Raw genomic sequence first — 22,908 nt, 5'->3', positions numbered from 1 at the left:
CCCCATCAAATGAATTACGCGGTAGTCCACCAACAACACCGACATTTGGGATGCAAATACTTTCAATAGGTCAAACATTGAAGAGGCTTGTATCAAATAGGAACTTTCAATCGAATGATTTTTGCAGTCCTGACACATATCGGTCAGTCTTTGTGTGTGTGTGTGTGTGTGTGTGTGTGTGTGTATGTGTGTTTTGTGATTTCAGTTTGTGCCTGTGGAATTTTAATGTGCAGTTTTGTTCATCAAGAGACAATAATGTGTCACTCTTGCACTAAGGAGCCACATCTGCACAAGAATGCTGCACCTATGCATTTATCACCCACGTACGAAAGTGACGATGGTGTCACGGCCTCCTCTAGACGGTCGTGTTTGGTTATGGTCTCTTAGTTTTGGACTTTTGGTTTTGTATCCTATTGCCTTGGTTTTGTTGCTTAATGGTCCCCTTGGTTCATTCAAATTTTTTGTGTTTGCTCCAACACTTTTTTGGTCTGAAGAAACTAGTATGTCATTGTTTCTTACAATAGGTTTTCACCCCCCCCCCCCCCGACTACAAATACAACATGCTAACTTGTTCAGATTGGCAACAAGTTGTATATTAAAAAATGGTAGTATAGTAGTCCGTCCAATTATCATGCCTTCTCAAAAAGTAAGATGAGATTTTTCACTTCTGAGAGCATTTGGTGTATTTTTAGCAACTGGAGGCCTTGTGCTTTCACTGCTTGAGATCTTGCAAATCAGACGACGCACACTTCAGCTAGAAACACAAATTAAATGGTGTCAAATAAGTAGATAGTCATTGTCTAACTTCTGACCTCAAGCACTTTGGTTGAATTTTTAATAATTAGACCCTCAGTAGGAAATAGGGAAGCATAACAGAAGCATATGACTAAATTACTGCAGAGTTGTCCAGAGGCATTCCTATTCCATATGAAATTTTTCACATCTTACTGCTTAAAGTTTTATTCTCTCCATTGATCTTTTATTCGCTTTCTTTGCAGGCACAAACTGAGTTCTTCAGTACAGTAAAGCAACCGAGCTGCCAAAGCTCACAGATGAAAAAAAAACAAAAAAACAACTGAGGGCTCTTCATCTGAACCTTTGAAAACCTCTTAGTCCCTGCCAGAGAGAGATAGGATCAGTAGACAACCCCTACATTTTCAATTTTGTGCTATCAGACACCGAGGAGATGTGTCAACAATGGGGTCCTACAGCAAGTAAACACAGCAGTCTGACAAGCAACAGCGTCCGTTCAACACCGCCTCTGGTCTTCTCCCGTTGAAGGTTCACCACTTTCATCTCATTTAGATCCAGATCTGTTGATCAAAAAAATGACCTTACCCCAGAATTTAAAAAAAAGGGGGGGTGGGGTGGAGAAAGTATTAGGAAGGGAAAATGTTAAATTGTTGAATCAACTTCAGACTTTTAGCAGGCATCAAGTAGGTAGAGTGGGTAGAGCAGTTGGAAAGCCCAGAGGAGTGAGAAGTCATTAGGGTATATAACAGAGTCCACTGCAGAAACGCTCCCTCAAGAGATTCAAATCTTGCTGATTAAAATAACGGCTCGTAGCTTTGTGGGTGGCTGGTTTTGTGTCAGTGTGTTTTTGAGCAGGCTAAAAAAAAAAACCCAAAGCGTTTACCATCAAAAGCCCCGAGAGGGATTTAAGTGCGCAGAAACTTGCCAATTATGATTGTATGTGATATCAAGCTGGGGCTGTTGATGAGCTGTCCTCAATATATTTAAAAAAATAAATAAAAATCAGCACTTTTATTTTTCTCAAATAGGATTTTTACCATAGGCGACTCACCGCTTCTAAAAATGTAGCCTGGATCTTGATTTATGGATTGCCTGGGACTACTTGACTGTGTGTATTAAACACACAGTAACGGTCCATGAACTTGCTGTTTTAAAAGACAGTTAACTTTATTCAAAGATTGTCGGCACACATGAACGCAGCTAACCTTTAGCAGCTGGCTAACCTTTAGCAGCTGGCTAACTTTTACTCGTTAGCTCAATCAGCTAACATTATAGGATCCAATATAAACCGGCTTCTATCAAAATTCTTCAGGGTTTTTTTTTTTTCTCATAGTAGCATGTCAGAGTTTGGTTAAGCTCTTGCGTCAAGGATAATTTCATTATGATATGTTAAAATATTTGAGTCAGGGCGAAGAATGACTGGCGCTAATAAACGTAGCAGGTTCGCTAACTTGAGGAAGCAGGTGGCAGTTAGATTTACACGCCCATATTTGGACTCACTTGATCATTATGTTTTTTTAAAAAGTATGCAGCTTCCATCAACTCAAGACCTCTACCCAGGGAAATACTCCCAATTTCACAATATTGCACATACACTAACTCAATCAAGTGGCAGACAGCTTTGTTCGCGAATAAAAGTCAAAGCCGTTCTATGTTTTATTGGATGTTTACAAGTTAAAAAGCCAATAACAAGGTTTTACAGGATGAGGAGAATTGGAGTGGGAGCAAGAGCCAGAAATAAACAAAAAGAACAAAAAAACCCAAGAACATCCTGTTCCAGAAACATGCGCGCACACACGCACACACACACACACACACACACACACATACACACACACACACACAAACAACCAGTCTTACTCATTCAGCCATCAAGCCAGCATGAACACTACAGCTTTGTGTCTGCATACAGTAAAACTGATGTGTGATTAGCTTTGGTTACACAATGTAAATGTAACAGCTGCAGCTGCATCAGACCCTACCCCAGACTTCCGATGACATTAGTGGCTTATTGCTTGATGGTTAATACTATGACATAATAATATGACATTCATATCACCCAGTATACCCAGCTAATTAACATTCTATATTTAATCAATAGTTAATATCAACCTCTTGTTTTTCCTTCTTGCTTTTGAAGAAAAAAAATACAAAGATCAAATCAATAGGTGGCAGTGATGTTGATGTTACGGTTGGATGCCACAGAGAAATGCTTGTGTGGGACACTTGGAATAAACTGTGAAAAAGGAGGCGACATAGGGACGACGCTGTCACCTTGATACCTGAGAAAATGAAGAGCGTGATTAAGGACAGGATGTTACAGTGAATAAACTGTTCAGACAGTCTGATTGCTGGTTGTTGAGACAGTTTTAAAACTCATGATCACTTTTACCGCTGTCATTAACGGGCGACTCGCTCTGCGTGCACTTGTATAGAATAAGCTGCAGGCTTTTTTCTTTTCTTTTTTCTTCCTCCTCTATACATTTCCAATGACTTTCACGCCATGCATCTCAAATAGAATTTAAATGGTGAATGTCGTAGTCAACTAATGGTGCAGTTCCTCCTCTTTACTCCCCCCCACATACAAACACACACAGACACACATTTGGAAGCTGACACACCAACAAGCGCCTGAGATAAAATTTGAAGTGTTTTTAGCACCAATACTATGTCATAATGGTATCACTTGAAATCTGCCGTGCGCACGTTGCCATTCGTCCTTCACGTAACTTGTTGCTACTGCATGGTGTTTGAATCTTTTCCCACTTCTCCTGGATCACGGTCAACTCAGGTCCCTCCTACTTCTGACCTCCAACTTCTGAGGTTAAATGAATGCTAAACATCATATTGAAATAATGACTACTAGCCAGCCAGGACAATCTGGGACTCATAAGCCTTTATTTCATTCCCTCTCGTCAAAGTTGTAAACATGGACATCCGTGAGGAGGAGGAGGTGGCGCCTTTGCATCATTTGCACTTTAAAGCATTGGCGTAGTGAATGCACGGGCTTTTATGATACAGCCGTCATGTTTATCTGGGTTGCTTTCACACTGTTTTGACGTGAGAATTGTTAGGGCTGCGTGGGAGCAGAGATTGAAGTTGAAATCGTGTGTCACACAGCAGAAGCGTGAGAGTTGGCAGACCTGTTTAATTTAGCTCGTTACCTTTGGCAGGCTAACATGCATTTTCCTCTCCAGCTGCTGAAAAATATATCAATTATTTGTCTTGGGAAAATAAAAAAAAATGTAATGAAATTACACGCCTTATGATATATATATTTTTTTAATTTGACTAGTCTCTGTGGTACAAACACTGATGAAGCCCTTTGAGGTGTCCTGATACGCAAAAATAGTGTCTCTTATCTAATCTTATCATGCAGTTATGATAACTGTGCGCTTGCTCAGGCTGACAGAAACAAAATCAGACACTTTTGATGGATAAAAGAAGAATCAAATCTCTCACAGTAAACATTAAACGGGATGGAAATGTCAGACTGACTCATTGATAACCAAATCTAAAAATCTGAGGGCAATCATTTCTGTTGAGGATCACTCATTTCATTCTGTATTTATGCAACCAAATATATCAGAAAGTGGATTTTGGAGAAGCTCCAGGTTAATCAAAGTGTTGATAAGTGACTTATTATTCGTGCACACTGGATTTAAGCTTTAATGCATAACAAGCAATTTTATTCTGCTCAGTTTTTTTTTTGCCATGTAAATGCTGTCCTATTTTCTTATTGGAAGGTGTTATCCTTGTATGCTGCCTGTTAGGAGAGCTGTAGATTTTATATGATATATGCTCGCACTGATGGAGGTGTGTGAGTGCATTTACCTTAAGTAAGAGGTCATTTAATTTCAACTCTTAACAGGAATGCGTTCAGTTTCCTGCTTTATTTTCATATCTATTCAAAAATATAGATGATATTGTGTGAACCAGAGTTTGCGAGTATAACTGGCTAACCTTGTGTCTTTATCCCTTCCCCCCTCCTTTTTTTTTTTAATAGTTCCTCCCAAGATATATGACATTTCTTCTGACATCACGGTAAATGAGGGCAGCAACGTGTCGCTCATCTGTACAGCCAGTGGGAAACCTGAGCCTGCCATTTCCTGGAGACACATAACCCCATTAGGTGAGTTCACTTCACCTCTCACACAGCCATGCTAATGAACGAGTGGATGGATAAATGGATGGATGAACAGAGAGAGGAAATGAGAAAGCATGGATGGGATCAATAGGTGATAGATTGAGGAGGAGGAGAGGACTGGTAGTTGTGTTGCAGCAGATGAAGACACGGAATGGGGGAAGGGGGAGGGAATGGGAGATGTAGGCTACATGGTTGGATAGATCCATGGAGGAAGGCAGAAATACATGGGTTTTACAGTATAATACTTGAACACTCAGTATCTTGGTGAGCAGAACAATTACACTCATCTGGCTATTTGTCTATTTAGAGCCTCTTGTTTGAAACAATAACCACGAATCAATCAATATTTTGATTGTGACAGTAAATGGGACCAGCTTTGTTATTCTTGTAAGTTGGTAGAATCCAATGATATTTGTTGTTTTGTTACCAAAGCACATTTAAAAGATTATGCAAGAAGACAAAGCATAACCATGACATCACTAAATTAAGACATCTGATTATTATTATTAGTAGTAGTAGTAGTAGTGGTAGTAGTAGTAGTAGTAGTAGTAGTGGTTGGGTTGTTGATTCTGCCTCAAATCCTAAACTGTCCCTTTTGAAAACTCATTCCAAAGCGTTTAACTGTTGCTGCAAGCCTCCACCCAGCCACTTCCAGTCCTCCCTCATTTTCATATTAATGGATTAGAGCGTGCTGTGTTTATCTGATAGCTGTGAGGATGACTGCATTTATCTTATGGTTGTCAAATCCTCCTCTCTGGTGTGCTCGCCCTGATTGTGTAAGGGGAGTTTTAGAAGATGATCAAAAGAGCCATCCTCAGAGTCCGAGTGGCAGTCACTCATTCTACTTTGAAGTGCCCACACTTTGAAGTATGCCAGGGAAGAAATGATATGCTGGTCAAATGAAAGGGTCCAGGACTAAATGTAATCACAGGCTGTCTCCAACCACATCAGAAAAGAAGCCATTCGCCATGGGATCTTTGAGTCGGTTATTGTAGGAAGAGTGATTTTTTCCAAAGGATGTGATACTACTGAAAGGTTGTAATAGGCTAATTACCCTTCACCGGAATTCCCTGAAATCGTTTGTATATGCAGAACAGCCTCCAGTTCATAGGCAACCTAAGCCTGGAATCACATCCACAGGAACATCCACCTCAGTTCTGAGTGATCCATAAAAAGTAGCAGACCCGCAGTGACATAACAAGAATCAGAGCGCTTGACTACCATTTGTAGTAAAGATGCTGTTTGACCTTTGTCATCCTGATCCGCCAATACAGCAGGTACTTACATGAATGTAGGAGTCATAAATGATGTATCAAATCTATCAGGTCTGAGTGTTGCTACAGTAGGTATCGATGTTGAATTGTGGATTGAAGCCAAATGTGAATGATGAAAGCAAGATAATGCACCATCTTTCTTTAAAGTCTATTTTCTGTTCAACTGATAAGTACATAAAAACGAAGCAAATATTTAGCTGGATTTTTGTTCGTTTGTTTGTTTTACTGTATTATTTCATACAGTTCATACGCTCTATAATTATGTGAACAAACATCTACCTGTCCTTTATATCGTGAGATACATTTCACGGTCACATATATGAATATAAAAGGAAGAATAAGGGGGAAAAGATACAAAGTAAAACAAACCAAATATCCAACAAAATCAATAAAAGTAATAGATGAATATAACAAAAATAAATGAGTAATTCTAATCATGCATTATGATGTATTAGAATATAATGATATGTGATTATTATTAAGCTATTATTAAAGATCGAAATTGATGTTCAATTATATTTTACTCTATTCTGTAAAAAAAAACAGTGAACACAAACATTTATATACTGTGTATATATATATCTCTCTCTATATATAGAGAGATATATATCTCTCTCTATATATAGATATATGTATAGATATGGCAGCCTTCTATGTTTGAAGTTCATCGATTTTGAACATATGTTCATTAGAATGCTGGATTCAATCGCTTAAATCCAAATGGGTGCTGCAAGAGGGCCAAGTATAGAAAAACAACAACAACAACAAAAAAAAACAGTACGTCTCTGTGGGACTGCTGGGCACATTCATCTGCACGCATCCCACAGAGATTCCATAATCCCAGCCTTTTTACCACACGTTGCTCCTCCGTTTCATCGTTGAACAGACATTAAATAGTCCATTATTGACAGCCCTATTGAGTTATAGAACATGGCGTCCCCTCAGCCAAGCTCTGAGGTTTTGGTCATTTTATAGTGGGTTGGAGTAATCGCGTTTATTGACATGAAGCCAAACAGGTGAAATGCCCGTAAAGTGACAGACGTCTTAATGGCAGGTTTTGTTTGCTGGCCTTAGTTTTTTTTGACACTGAGCCATTTTGTGTGTGTGTGTGTGTGTGTGTGTGTGTGTGTGTGTGTGTGTTGGGGGTGGGGGGGATTTTTGCACTGTCGGTAGTTCTGCTGCAGCAGTCAGTGAAGTTTGACAGAATGATAAATTGCCCTGACTGGCTGTCAAGTTCCTATTCCCTCTCCGACTGTTTTGTTTTTGCATTTTTTTCCCCTTCACTCCCATTTTCTGCCAACCAGCAAACTGCCAGCTAATAATAAACTGCATCCACTGAAGTGTGGCCATAAACTGTTTATTGAGATGATAATTTTCCTTAGTATGTGTGCATATAAAGCAAATGCATATTTCTCAATTAGACACACACTGGAGCAAGCACTTGTTACACGCTAGTCATCTGTGTTGACGTGCAATGAGCAGGAGAGGAACTAGCGCTGGCATGTTTCTGGAGCTTAATGCGCTTTAAGAATCATTGCTTTTGTGTAAAAGTTTAAACCGCAGGAGTTTAAGGTGATTTCTTCTTCATGATAAGGGTGCTTGTGACGAAAGCCTGCTTAAATCCCTCTATCAGCTGGTGAGATCAGGATACGCAAAGTGAATGTTTCATGCTCTACCGAGCCTCAACCACCGTTGATCCATAGGACTCCACTGTTTGGGCGCTGCTGCCCAGTTCAACATAACTAATTTGTAATCTGTATGTGTTTGTGTGTGTGGATGTGTGTGTCAGTGCGATCATTTCCAGCCTAGCACTTCCTCCCTCGGGCTTCCGATACACACCAAACACCTTTCTGAATCAACGTGTATGGTTAAATAAAAGCTGAATTTAAATGAGAAACGCTATTAGAAGAAGTACATTGGTACTGTTCCCAGAAGCCACTCTGTCATTATTAATTTAGTTCTTGACATCCCTACTTACTTTACTCTGAGAGCTTTACAGTAGCATGGGTGAGGTATCAGGCTTTCAGGGTATTGCCAAGGCAGTGGTGTACTATGATATGGCTCCTCACCATCAGTTTCATAAGAAAGAAAAGGGGTGGGTTATCCTTTAGCGTAGCCTGTGTCTGTCCGGTTTACTTGGCTGGAATGGCTGAGCAAAATTGCTTTGATAAGCTTTCTCCATTGAGATTTGAATCCATGGGGTATGTGACCTTTGAAAAGGCTGAGTGGAATACTAGGCTGCATATTTGATTGTTTCCAGTGATAGGGCTCGCCTCAGAAACCATTTGCTCTGTCTTCCCTAGCTGCCACCGTATTTATCCACTATATATGTTTTATTTAGCCTTTTTATTTAAGTGTATGAGGCATATCTTCTCCAAAGCATACCCGGAGGAAACAGAGTGGCATCCTCTGCGCTGAAAACTCACTGCTGTGTATGGTTTTTGACTGCAGAAACTTCCCGAGGTGGCGCGAATGTTTAAAAGGATGTTACCTTAATCTGCCCTTTCATCGTCTCCACTCCCACTGCGTGAGGTGCAACCTCCCAAAGCCATGAATTAATGTTCATCTTTGTCACTGGTTTAGAGTGCGCCAGAGAAAATGGAGCATAATAAACACACAGCAGCAACCGTCTATGTTCCATCCACTTCTGTTTGTTATTGTTTTGACATGCGTGAAATTAATGTAAGGTCTTGCAAAACTCACCAGATGATTCTGATCAGGACCAATCAGCATTGAGCCCTGCCAGACAGTTCGACTTACCTGGGAGTATTTCCCCCTAAATTAGCCCAGAAGGGGTCCTGAAGTATGTATGTGTGTGTGGGTGTTGGGGGGGTTACTGTTGTCAGATCATAAACACAACTACAGTACATAGCTAATAGGTGTGCTGCACATCGCTCAGGGCCTGATGCTATAGAAGGTGCTCAGAATAAACTGAATGACAACACATCAAGTCGCTGTGTTGTCAGTCAGTGGCTCATTGAACTTTGTGTTCATACGATTGCTGTAAACCTGGAGTTACCTGCCGTGAACCCCCTCAAGGTGATTCGAAGCACATTTAGGTGGTCTGTTCACCAGGGATCTCTCATTCACCGCTCAGTGCTTTTTTTTTTTCTTTTTTTTTCTCCACACAGTTTGTAATGAAATGCTGTGTAGTTCAAGAGCTGACACTTGAGCATGTTTTAAACATGACGGCAGGTGAATGATAAAGAGTTAGGCAGCTATCCAAATTTCTGATACTACCAGCAGGAGCTGTGTGTAATACTTCCACATTCAGCTGTTGAGCTGAGTATTGCTAACTAAAGAGGTGCTCAATTGGCACACGCTTTATTGGAGTGTCAGTAACATGATGAATAGTGGACCCTTTTAAACTCAAATGTGCTACTGAGTAACTGCCACACCGCACATATTTTGTAGCTTCATGAATACCAGTTGAGATTCATTCTTTTTTACAGTCAGTGACTCTTAATATTCATACTTTTTTTTGCAGTTTGATAAAATATCCACTTTGGAATTTTTTTTTTTTTTTAGACCATTGTTTTGGGGACTACTTCGAGGATGGGTGTGTATACTTAGTACGCGAAGATAAAACACAATGTACTGCAACAGCCCCTTTCAGATGACAGTCTTTACAGAATCAGCGTTGAGAGGTGTTGATTACCAGCCAATATTGTTTACATTGGAAGGTGTTTGCATTTGTCTGTCTGTGTGAACAGATTTTGTCTCCATGACAGCAACACAAATAAAAATAAAGCCTGAGTTTTAAATGGGCGTCGTTGAAGGACTCATGCGGTAATGTAATACTAGTACTGATAAAGGGGAAGGTGTTCTGATACAGGCTGTAATCTGTCCGTGGCAATCTGGTCCTCCATTAATTCTTCAAGCGAACAAATTCAGAAGACTGTTTTTGTCTTTTTGTTTGCCTCAGAGTATAAATAATGATGAATTTCATTAGCTTATATTATTTCACAATTTTGATTTAGCGAAAGGTAACAACCACAGTTTGCCTTTAACATTACAACCGTGCAGTCTTTAAATAGCGTGTATGTTATTTATTCTACATTTCCGCTCATAAATTACAATCAGGGCTCTGGAACTATTGATTTAATGGTTCTAATGTCACAACCATAAAAATGATTGCATTTAATTTCAGCACCCATGTTAACAGGTGAGAGCAGCCTTTCCTATTTAATACAGCATGTGAGACGTGTGGTCCTAGCAAAAAGACAAGAAAAAGCACGAAAAAAAAGCTGTGTCAATGCTCTGTACCTAGTTGGATGGTTATACAAACAGTAAAAGTGCATCTTTCACTGCTGGTTTGATGTTTATCAGCTATGAAAACACTTACTTTGTTAAAACATCGTGTGAAGCCTGTCTCTTCTCCCTTAGCAACTAAATAACAAGATATGTTTGTGTTCTCTGGTTTCAACTCTCCACCATCTGATCAAAAGTGCTTAGGGTTGCAACACTAAGCAATGACAAAGAAGCTCTGAGTCAGTAGACTACAAATACTACATCTCCCAGTCAGCATCAGCGAAGTGACAGCTAGTCGTGATGTAGCTTTAGTTTGTAGCCGCTGTCCTGCAAATTGTGTCCAGAGCTAGCTTGTCTTCCTTCGCGAGCTTAACTTTGAACTCATCCGTCATCTCTGTCTCATGTTTCCCATTGCTTTTAATCTCTCACTCGATTGGAAAACATACTGTGTGTGGCTCCTGCTATCAGACCAGCTCTCTGACTCCATCTACCACAGTGATATAGTGAGGGATCTTTAGCTTCCAGCCATCTGATGCTGCCGGCTGCATGTTGGTGAGGTGTTACAGCATACTGCTTAATTAGTGCTAAACTGAAATGTTGCATCACACAATTTACATGAATATATTTCATAATCGTCGTCTTATAATAGTTGGAAAGGATAGCCTTCACAATAGCTCATATTTCTAAGTTATTTAATGTACTTAACCTCAAGTGCTCTTCTGGTGCTGGCAAATGGTTGAAAAATCTCCTGGCAGGTTGAACTTTGAAAGAAAACTCACAAATGTCCATGTTCCATCTCCTAGGGGAAACCCTGATTGTTGGCTACCTTCTCCTCTCTCTCATTCATTCATATTTTTTTTTGTTTTCTTATAACTAAATCCCATAGATCTCTCAGCCCTGCCAAGTCCAGCACCCGGAGTTGCACCCAATGTAGATTTTGGCTCAACACAGTACGTCAGCACTGAACTTAGAAGTGAGGTGATTGTACAGGTCACTGAGGTGGTAGCACATGGAATGAGTCAGGACTTTAGGCTCTTTTGGCCCTGTTCCACTTTACCAGCCTCAGTTTGACAGCCAGAGAGCAGTGCAGGAGTTCAGTCTCAAGGTGGACTAATAACCTGTTTTTTCAGGGCAGACCCTGCACACAGGGTGTCTCTACCCCTAGATCTGGCCCACACCTTGAGTAGGGGCCAGAAGGCAACACGGTGCAATGTAGCAGTGTGGGTTGTTCTCTATTTTCAGGATTTAAAAGGATAAATTGATGTAGAAAATGCTGCTCTATGCTATAATGGATTCCTCAGCGATGCCTGCCCTATCTGTGTATTGCAGCCCTGGAGGAAGTGTACTAGCAGCTCCCCTACACAATGTGGGAAATTGCTTACTGCAACGGCACTTAGCCAGCAACAGCACTGAATGCAAAATTAGCCTTGCTATGATTTCTTTAATTTGCTTGGAGTGACATCTTATTCAGGTGAGTGGGGCTTCTGTCAGTCTCTCAAATATCTCTCAGCTCTCTTTGGTTCACCCCCCAGGTGGTTTTACATCACTCACACCAACAGTCGAGGCTTCTTTCTTCAAATAAATGTTGTCTCTTATTTTTCATATTGTTCAGGACATCTATTGCTCTTTTTTTCCCTCTAATATAAATGTCAAGGTTGAGCACTCAAACGTATCATTTTCTCAAAGTATATATGGAGGATGCGATTCTTGTTTAAAGATTTTTGTGACCTTTGCTGTAATCGATAGGAACACTGTTTGCTGCCTGGTCAGAATAATGCAACTCGACCTCAAAATAGAAGTTGGTTTAATTCATGAAGAAAGATACCTGCCTGTTTTGGTTCTGTCATTTGTCTGCAGGGTTTGACAAAAACCACGGCCCTATTTTCAGAGACAAAAGTGGGGGCCACAAGAATTCCACGTGGGAGGTCCGCCGTGGCCACCATGGCTAAGGCGATCATAGTGCCAGGTGTATCGGAGGGCTATTTTTTAAGAAAATGAAAGGATGGAAAGAACGTTGTTTGCTCTGTAAATTTAATTTTGTACTGTCGTGGTGACTATCTCACACCCTATCAGACAAATTTGTTGACCACCTCAGAAATGGCCGTGCTGAATCATCAGCTCAGCGCAGAACAATTCTCTCCACGCTGGAATATTTCAGCCCATCAGTTTAATTGGAGGGGCTCCTATCACCTGTGGATATCACTGAAGGATACTGTTGAATGTGGGAGTCATTATTACTCACACCTGCTTCTCATCAATGTGCCAGTATTGCAGGTGGAGTAGAAGAGGAGAGGGAGAAAACACGTTTGTCGCAGCCAGCACTCATTGCGGTGGCACAGTAATATTCCACTGTTTTTTCTGAAAATGAAATTTTTCAGAATTTGTGAATCTTCATGTAAACCATGACAACATCCTAAATTTATCATTTTCTGATGAAGACAAGTGCAATATGCTGATATTAGTTGGACACGTACACAGCATAGTCAGATTGGGAGACCTCGTAGCACGCAGCTGGTAAATGTGCTACAGTAGCTTCATGCTATCATGTACATTACTGACAAGCTACATAACCTGTCTCACCTCTTGAACACACATTCAGGGTCTTAGTAACCATAAAACTAAGGATCCTGTTGGCATACAACCATGCAAATTCCGCCAAACTAAGGGCGGAACTTAAGTTTGCCGTCGTTTCTCTCCTGTCTGGTGAATGAAATGCTCACTTTGAGACTAAATTATAATCTCCCCCGATGTGCATTCATGAAGGGAAAAGTTTTATTGTCTTGTTTGCTTATTTATTATGACATGTTTAATGACTAATGGCTGTAATACAGGAAGAATGGCTTTTTACGCTGTAGCATTAAGCTCGCATCTTTAAAGGTTACACACATCCTGTAAAGATCCCAGCTCCATATTTTGAATGTAGATGTCCAAAGAATGTTCCTGAAACCTGATTAATATCAGTATATCCCATGTACCTTGATTTGTTTCGTTAGTGTTACTCGTTATTATATATTTTATGGTTAGTCCTTCACCTTTTTTGACAAGTTAAAAAAAATGTCCGCCATTAGAAAAGCAGCAGTTGTAAAAACACCTCCTCTGTTGACTGTTAAGTATTATTTTGTGTTTTATATTTCATTTATTCACTGTTAGGTGCTGCTTTTTTATTATTATTATTATTATTATTGTTATCATTATTATTATTATAACCAAACAAAACTGTTGTCAAGGGAAATAAATAAAATGTGTCCTTGTAGAAACATTTAATGAAATGGGACAGGAAGAGACAGAGTACATTGTTGTCTTTGTCGTCAGTGTCAGATCTCAGACTTCACTCAAACCAGGACCCATTCTTCTCAATAAAAGGCTCTGGGCCACAGGAACAACGTGATCTGGTATATTCCAGAAGTATCATGAAGGACAGCAGCAAACATCCGCTCCACACAACCAGCAAACACAGTTATTCTACCAGTAAACGACATGATACATTTCTTACATTTATGCTTCATCTGTCTTTTGCGTGATGAATAAATGCAACCAACTTCATCCAGGGGTGAATACAGTCGGTGATTGATTATGTTTCCCAGGCTGTGAGAAAAGTTCTATTGCTTCTCTGTGGAAACTGCTGCGCACTTGGTAAATGTTATTGGAGGCATCAAGCATACTTGGCCTCATGGGTCACTTCCTTTGATTTCATTGCCCTGGTAAAAGACACAAGTGCACACAGCAAATTTCCACATATTGGCCCTCGTAATTACCCATTACAGTGAAATACAACGGAGCTGTGCGTTATAGGCAATGTATAGGTCAACCATGTTATTCTTCTACGTAGTCAGTGAATGTGTGTGTGTATTGTGTGTGTATTCCTCATATCGTGGGGCTTTGCCCTCCCAAAATAAGAAAGAAGGTTAAGTAGAGGTTAAATTTAGAATAGGTTAGGATAAGATTAGGTTAGGGTTAGATTAGATTAGAGATTGTCAAATAGCAGTTATAGTTATACTTACAGTAGGTTTCGTGGAAATTAACGTATTAAGTATTGTCCTTGGAAAGTGCAGTAAGATGTTGTCAAGCGATGCCTCAACCAAAGAGTGTATTTTCTTTCAAGTATTTACAAATAATTCTCAGTACCCCCCCCCCCCACTGCTGAGTCTCCTCTTTGTGACTCCTGAATGCAGGAGAGAGAAAAAAAAAAACCTTACCTTACAGTTAATGGTACCCCATAGCCACCAACGAAAATGAAAGCAGCACTATCCAAAGACGTCAATTTACTTCCTCTGAAGCACATATTCCAATATTATTCACATCTCAAGTCTCCTATTTTGAAGTACTTGAAAGGCAGAAGTATATATATTTTTTGAAATGACACATACTTGATTACTATGGTAGAAAAATTGCAACCACATTAATTTGCGCCATCCCAACAAATGCACTTCTCTTGCTTGTGAAAGATGCAAGTAGAGGGCCGGTTTTAAATCTCACGGCGAGGAAACGCTCCCATCGGTTAATAAAAATGTGACAACATCAGCGTTACCAATTACACCAGACGTTTTACAAGAAAAGTGATGCTCATTCAATATTTGTAGAGTGCACAGCTTCATCTGATGTTTAGCAATTTGCAAGTCTTTTTATGAGGTTACCACCAAGTATGGAAGCAAGCTCGCATCAGTAGATTAATAACGCACGGTGAATAAAACTGTCATTTTAATTAAATAGTTCAAATAGTTAATTGAATTTGATTTAATGTATGAAATTCAATTCCACGGTATCACAGCACTTCCTCAAAAGAGCGGTGCTTCTTACAACCACAAACAACAATGAGATAACTTTCTAAGCAGCGTTGTTGCAAAGAGACAGCAGGCTGGTGAGATTAACACTAACACTTTGAAACTGTTTTTGTTTGCTCTTGAACTTTAGACGAGGAAGTGGTGTATTTTATAAAAGAGTAGAGGTGCTGGTTTTTGTCTTAGCTTAGCTCAGCAGGAAACCCATGCAATCTCTCCGCATCTGTCGTAACTTTTTATTCTTCTGTGTTATATGTCTCAGCAGGCAATCACGTGCACAGAAGATAGAGAAAGAAGAATTCACACATCAAGCAAATTCATTTTTTTACTCAGTGTGGTGCTTCACTAAAGTTCCCTCACTTCATCTCATAGCTGATGTAGCCGTACCCCCCTTGTAGAGAACCCCGTATGTCCAGGTCTGTCATATTCAAAAATTAACCTTCATAAGACTTGAAGACGACACCATCTAACCATTGTCTGCTTTTTTTTTTTTTTAATCTTGATAAACAATAATCAGATTCAGAAATATGGAGATTTATGATCTTTTATTGAATTGTGTTTTAAATGTATAACTATTAAAAATTATGTTGGGTTTATTCTTTTTTTCTAGCACTTTGAAAACAACCTGAGTATGCAGCTATGGCTTTATAAAAAAAAAAACAATCTATACAAGCATCATGAGGTTTAAAGTAACCGATGCGTCTTTAATCATTCTTCACATGGAGGAATGAATTTGAACTCACCTATCGCACAGGTAGAGTCATCTGAGGTCAGCCCAGTCTGTGCAAATCCCTGCTAGTTTTTTTAACATCAGACCTGCACTGCTCTACTTGATCGCGACGCTGACACACACTGCACTGCACATCCTCTCTCACATCAGCGGGATTAAGTTGAAAAAAAAATAAATAAATGTGTGAATCCAGTGAAAAGTGCTTCCTCAGTGGTGCAGAGCTCAACCATGCACCGTCACAAAAATAGAGCCCTGTGACTTACTTTTTTCCCCCCTGTGCTCCCCTCCACATCAGTGGCCTGTTTTTGCAGTGCTTGTTAATGGATCAGTCTTTCAAACATTGCTTTTGTTAGTGTATAACCGGCGATGTCAAGACTCCATTGCTGGCGCTGCAAGTGTGTGAGACGAGACATGAAAGCTCGTTATTGTGCCCTCAGTTTCAGGGTTCTCTTTCATAGTAGTTTGGGAGATTAGCAAAAAAAAAAAAGAAGTCACAGAAAGTGGCATTATATAAGAATTCAGCTCACTCCAAGGAACGATTGGAAGCACGGAATGGCAGTATTTCCACTCCTAAAGCAGGGTTGTCTTGATTCTGGCTTCTCTTTTATGAGATATTGCTGAGTCAGTGTCGGCGCTCTGTGGCTTTCTGAACAATATGTTGAGCTCAGTTTTGCTTGATTGTGCACTTTGTGAGAACCCCCATCCCTTCTGAAGCTGTCCATACATCTTTCAACCCATACTACTATTACCATCCTGAAAATTTATGTATAAATAGATTTCACACTGAGTACTGCTGCCTTGGAAATTAATTCTGGTCAGGGAAGAAATCTGTCACAGCCTCTATAATGCATGCACAGTGCTGCCTGCTGGGATCTTCGAACTGTTCATACCATTTATTACATGCTAATAATTATCATCATCAAATCTAATCGCTTTTATTCATAAAGGCACAAAAAGAACCTAGGCTGGAAAGTAAATAATACTAAAAAAAGCTCAGAAAACAGTAGTGATAGCTTTAAAAACTCCCCCTTTGGCAAATACAGGATAAATAAGGAAACAAACAGTTAAAAGAAGGACATTCAAAAGCCTGAGAACGCATGAATCTTAAGTTTAGCCTCTATACAAAGTAGGAACGCTGAATTGAAAATGCAAAGTGATCCAAAGCTTTGGGGCAGCTACTGCAAACGCACTGTCACCCTTAGCCCTTAGCCTTGATCAAAGGACAGCCAGGAGCAGCTGGTCTGGGGTTTCGGAGAGATTTGGGGTTGGAAAGAGGGCAGAAGTGCTCAGAGATGTACCGGAGCTACAGTGGAGCAAGTGGCTTCAATAACCACAGATGGTCCCCCTGCTGTAGGGGGAGAGAAAGTAGCTGTGGCAAAAAATGAAAGAGGACAATCCTGAGCTCATATCTCACCATTGCATAATTCATCAATCGATCCTGTGCTCCACCCTGTCAGATGAGTATGCCAAGGTGATGAACACAATGATGAGAATGATTAACTTTCTCGGGGCATACACCTCCCATCAGCATCGCATGCTCCCAGAATTCCTCCGAGAAGTTGATGCAAACGCTGATGACCTTCTGCTTCACAACAATATAAGATGCCTCAGCAGACGGCGGGGATGTTTGGTCCATCCGAAGGGAATCTTGTTCCTTTCTTATTGCTTGTTATTTCGAAAAAATGAGAAGATGAATAATGTGTCTTTTTGGTTGATATTTACAGAACTGAATTTAAGATTGCGCTCACATTTGGCCTGGTTGCGTTGTACCATGGTGGAGCATGATTGCTCCCAACGATTGGCCTGCGCTCACATCGCTCCGGGCCAGTTCTGGACTGAACGTGCTTACCTCATCACCGAGGTGGACGAGCCTGACATTTGTTTGGGAATCCCATGGATCAGCTTTTAGATTTCATTAAGGGAGCAGGACAGGGAGTGGTCTTGCAGGACATTTTCCTCTGCGTTATGCTCTACTTTACACATTGTAACACACACCGTACCAAAAGGTAACAAATTTGCACCCCATACTGAAGGTCAGGTACTTGGTTTGATGGAGAGCAAACAAATAGCAAGCAAAAGACAAGCAGCATATATCAAATATATTCATGCCCCACACTGTTGTAGCAACATTTAATCACATGAAGTCCACTGATCTATGGTCCTGGTCACATGTTTAGCACATTAGACTATGTTTTTTGCTAGCGCTTGTGGACAGATGTCACACCTTGATATTTTTACTCATGTCGGTTTGTATTTGTGTATGTTGCTCAAATTGTAAAGCAGAAGTAGTTAGACACTATTTGCAGCTGTGAACTGAGTTGATTTAAAACACTTAAACTATTGAAGGAACTACCATCTTGTTTTGGATGAGCTGCCTGGTGTGTTGAATGCAGAGAGAAAAAGAGGGATTAGCTGATGGTTAAGCTTGATTGACTTTTAATGAGACAGAGAGAGAGAGAGAGACACACACACACACACACACACAGCAATAGTTTCTCATGTCTGTTAATTGTGATATGAAAACAAAAGATGTTGAAATCAGAGCAACACAGACTGGGTTTGTTCCCTTGCGTGTTCCTCACAAACCGAACCACCATTGGGTCATTTTGATTCACCCAATATCTCTACGTTTTCACACGAGCAGACCTCAGCTGATGAGGCCCCTTCAATGCCATTGCAGTGATTTCTTGATATTTGAAGTGCAGTGGGTGTAGCGGTAAATTGGCGGCGCCCTCCATGCCTTTCAACGTCACTTTTATTCAGACAGTAATGCTTAAAAACAGGTCAAAATTTGGGGAAGATTTAAAGGTATCAAAGCTTGGATACTGGTCCAAACCTAGTCCACAATCCATGCTTGTGCACATGCAACTGAACTATGCTGACGCCCACCTCTTCCCATCTTGCCTTGGCCAAGGAAGCGTACCGTGCCTGGGTGCGGTATTGAGTACTCACATGGATCAGCAAACCAAACATAAGGGGGAAAAAAACGTGCTTGTGCATGGTACAGATCACCTTGTGTAGTGGGAGTAGGCCCTAAAGCTACGAACAAGCACAGTTGTTTGTGACCTGATGACAGCTGTCAGCGCCTTCTAGAGGAAACTTGAGAAGTTCAAGGTAGACCTGCAGAGAGACAGCGCAAACTCCCCAACAGTGCAGGAGCATGTTCAGGGGAAAGAGATACATCTTGTTTTTTTGACTTTGTCAATTGTAAATGTCAGCGTCTTGACAGCTTCAGCCTTGGACAGCAGCTTGCCCTGTCCCTTCCTCATCACAGACGTCTCAAAGGAAGTCTCACAGCACTTAAAGTGGGTGAGCGTTTGGCTTCTACAGATGCAACTGGTCGATTTCCAAGCAGATGTGTCCCTGAAAGAACATTTAGAAGGAACTGACCCTGCCACTTACTGGCTCCAAATGGTCACAAAGACAGCCTTCCCAGGTCTGAAGAAAGTAGCCCTGAAAATTGTGACCATGTTTGGCTCCACACACAGCTATTCAGCAGGCGGCTTTCTCTGCTATAAACATGATTAAAAGAGAATCTCGGTCCAGGCACCTAAACATGTGTATGAGAATGACTCTGACACTGTTCCAGCCCAGCTTTAAAATCCTGGCAGGACAATCTGGAGCTCTCTTCTCTCACCAAACAAGGGAAAGTGGAGGAGTGGAACATAAGAGGGAAATAGACTGCTGCTGAAGCTGTTGAGTTGTTAAGATGTCTTGAGATTGTTGTAATAAAATTGGTAAAGTCGAATGGAGTTTTCTATCTTTCATTTATTTAAATATGTACAAACACTTTTTTTTAGGCCTTTACTTGAAATGAGAATTTATTTTTACATAATACTTATTTATAATCCCTCCAAATTAATGTGAGAACCTATTACAGTGTTGTATGAATTATATTGTGTTGTACTTCCTTCTGGTTATTTCAGTGTATTTTGCTGAATCATAACTTACGTTAGACATTAAGATGCTCTGGACATTTGCTTGAGGAAATTCTCTCTAACTGGACCTCTTTGCATTTTAATTGACTACCCCTGATCCATTATTTCAAGGATAAATGTACCAATTAGCCGTGACATTGACTTAGGTGTTAGCCAGTCCTTGTAAATAATGTAATGAGGAGCATACAAATGTTCCGCTGATGATGAAATAGAGTTGATTTGCTTGATGAGGTCGAGCTGATTTACTCTGTTGTTCAGGACATACGAATACAAACTCGATAGGTTAGATTTGTTGTGGCAGAAAGTTGAGTTTTTCTGCAGCTAGTGGATGCCTAGATCCGTCTGTGATGAGTTTACTTACATCTTTTAGATGTATAATAATTTGTGGGATCTTGACTCTTACTCTCATGCTTGAGTGGCTTGATGTTGCAGGTGTTAGCTTTTCTGCCTCTTAAGTCGTGTTTCCATCAAGCGGTTTTGATGAGTTTTTTTTTGTTGTCGATCGAAACGATAATTTCGCAAAAAAAGTGTTTATTCTCGCTTGAGGGGTTTTTGCATTTATCAAGACAAAAAAAATTGAAAAATAACTTTACGAAATGACAACCGGGAACACACACACACACACACACACACACACACACCCCTCTCTCCATTTGTGGCTGATAAATAATTATAGCTGGCCATGCTTCCTCTTCTTCCTCTCTTTTTAACAACCAGCCTGTGTAATGTTGCCCACACTACCATCTTCAGACAAAAATGTGAATTGTGTAGCCTTGATTATTCGCTCTACACCAGCTGTTTTTTTTTTTTTTTTGCTCACTTAAGGTTTGATGCATAGAAGAATATACCCTAACAGCCTATGGATTAAGAACTGAATTTAAATCTTATCGTGGTGTCTGTGTGAGTTTCCACATACATGTTAGGATGAGTGGTCATTCTCTATGTCCTGTAGGCGTGAATGCAGGGATAAATGTTACTATGTCAGCTCTGTAATTGGATTGAAACCCGTCTGGAATGTTCCCCACTGTTCCACCATTGTCAGTGAAAATTGTCCTCAGCAGGCGACCCTGGATAAATTGATGGAGCAGATTATTGCACTTTCAGCTCTTACGGGCAATACGTTTACATACTGTTTGCTTATGTTAAGATTCTGCTAGGCGGCACGGTGGTGCAGTGGTCAGCACTGTCACCTCACAGAAAGAAGGTTCCGGGTTTGAGCCCCGGCTCCAGCACGGGATCTTTCTGTATGGAGTCTCCATGTTCTCCCTGTGTGGGTTCTCTCTGGTACTCCAGCTTCCTCCCACAGTCCAAAGACATCAAGAGGGGACGAGGCTGATTGATACTCTAAATTGACCGTAGGTGTGACTGTGAGTGTGAATGATTGTTTGTCTCTATTTGTTTGTCCTGTGATGGACTGGCGACCTGTCCAGGGTGAACCCCGCTTCTCCTGAAAGCCGCTGGGATAGGCTCCAGCCCCCCCATGACCCTTAACAGGACAAGCAGTTGAAAATGGATTGAAGATTTTGCTGGATTCCATCTTTGCTCCTTTCAGCTTCTTGGTGCACTACAGTCCAGCTGTGGTGCTCTTACATTCGATGTTTAGTTACCTAAAAAGCACCAACCTGCACATCCCATTTGTCTGTCTTCCCGGAAGTAGTGCTTAACTGTATGATGTGAACCCGAGTAAATCATAAGTGGATGAATGGGAACATTATTTCATTTTCTGCCACCATAATGATGCGAACAGATCAATGCAGATATTTTAAGATGCAAGGAAGGTAATCGGGAGTTCAATACATATAATCACATCATCGCATCGTCTCCTGAGACTTGAAACTTTCCACTCTGTAACCATACAGTGAGCCGACAGTTTGTGAGCATGTGTTTGTCTTCTATATTTGTATTCTTTGTAAGTATTTTCCCTCCCTTTTTTCTATTTCCAGCCAGGAAGTATGACAGTGGTGAATATCTAAACATCACCGGCATCACAAGGGACCAGGCTGGAGACTACGAATGCAGTGCTTTAAATGACATCGCCTCTCCTGACACCAAAACAGTAAAAGTCACAGTCAACTGTAAGTATATATCTCTCCTTTTTTTTCCTTTCCTTCTTCACATCTTCCCCTTTTATCCACAGTGACCTTACAGGAGGGCAGTCTTCACTGGTACCAGTGTCATGTCCCTGACGGTGCACCTCAAGAAAAGTACACCTTCTAGAAGTTTGAAAAAGTAGAAAGCTGGAAGTTTCTTAATATTTAATGTGAGAATTCCCTTTTTGTCTGCGCATATAAGGTGATTAATTCACACTAAGGGAAGGTCTGACCGTTCTAAGCACTATTCCATTATGCAGGTAATGAGTCTTTCAAAAGTGTGAGGAGACAGTAATGAGGAGCCGTGGCATTAATGAATGATACTGGGCTTTGGCTGTCGTGGTCACATGGAAAGAACTACTAGCAAGTACGAGAAGGAATAATACGCTTTTACTTTGCTGTTTTTCTTGGATGTTGTTGCATTCACGTCATGTGCGCAATCTCACTTTTGGGAAAGCTTATTAGACGAGAGGAGGCAGAGTGAAAGAAAAGCCTCCTCCTGGCCGAGTTACTGAGTCATTACCTTTTCTAATTCAGGTTTTGAGATGTATTTTATTTAATATGCGGTTTTGACAATTTAGATTTTTTTTTTTAACCACAATTCTCAGCCAGGTAATGCTTGTAACGGTATTTCCAGTGTCAACGAAGCTCTCATTCTGGCTTCCTTGTAAAACTCAGGCTCGTGACCATTATTTCTGCGTAATGCCTGGCTCTAATGAGCTGGGTCTGAGTGGAATTTTATAGGCCAGTTATTTATAGCTCCACTGAGACGTGGGTTCAAGGATGAAAATGTGTTACACAATAAAGGAGATATTCACAATGATTGATAAGTGGTAGTCTGGAGCTGAATTTTAAAACAAGAATTGAATGAGCTTGTTGAGGAAGACTTTTCTTTTGCTGTCAGATCAAGTCACCACCTCCTGGTCACAGAGCGTTTCCTCAGGTTA

General features: G+C 40.6%; 1 protein-coding gene across 1 annotated transcript in view; it reads left to right on the top strand.

Annotated features, from left to right (window-relative positions):
• negr1 (neuronal growth regulator 1) overlaps positions 1–22,908 on the top strand; it is a 147,842-nt gene that overhangs the window by 67,768 nt on the left and 57,166 nt on the right. Inside the window, exons 3-4 of the mRNA XM_086225451.1 lie at positions 4,760–4,885; positions 21,815–21,946. Coding sequence (XP_086081577.1) covers positions 4,760–4,885; positions 21,815–21,946 — 258 coding nt within the window. The remainder of the gene's footprint in view (positions 1–4,759; positions 4,886–21,814; positions 21,947–22,908) is intronic.

This window comes from Aulostomus chinensis, chromosome 14 (assembly GCF_037954235.1).
Source record: "Aulostomus chinensis isolate RoL2024-O1b breed Wild chromosome 14, RoL_Achi_v1.0, whole genome shotgun sequence".
Taxonomy (NCBI): domain Eukaryota; kingdom Metazoa; phylum Chordata; class Actinopteri; order Syngnathiformes; family Aulostomidae; genus Aulostomus; species Aulostomus chinensis.
The sequence above is the reverse complement of the archived record's forward strand: the minus strand, read 5'-3'. Positions and strand labels throughout refer to the sequence as shown.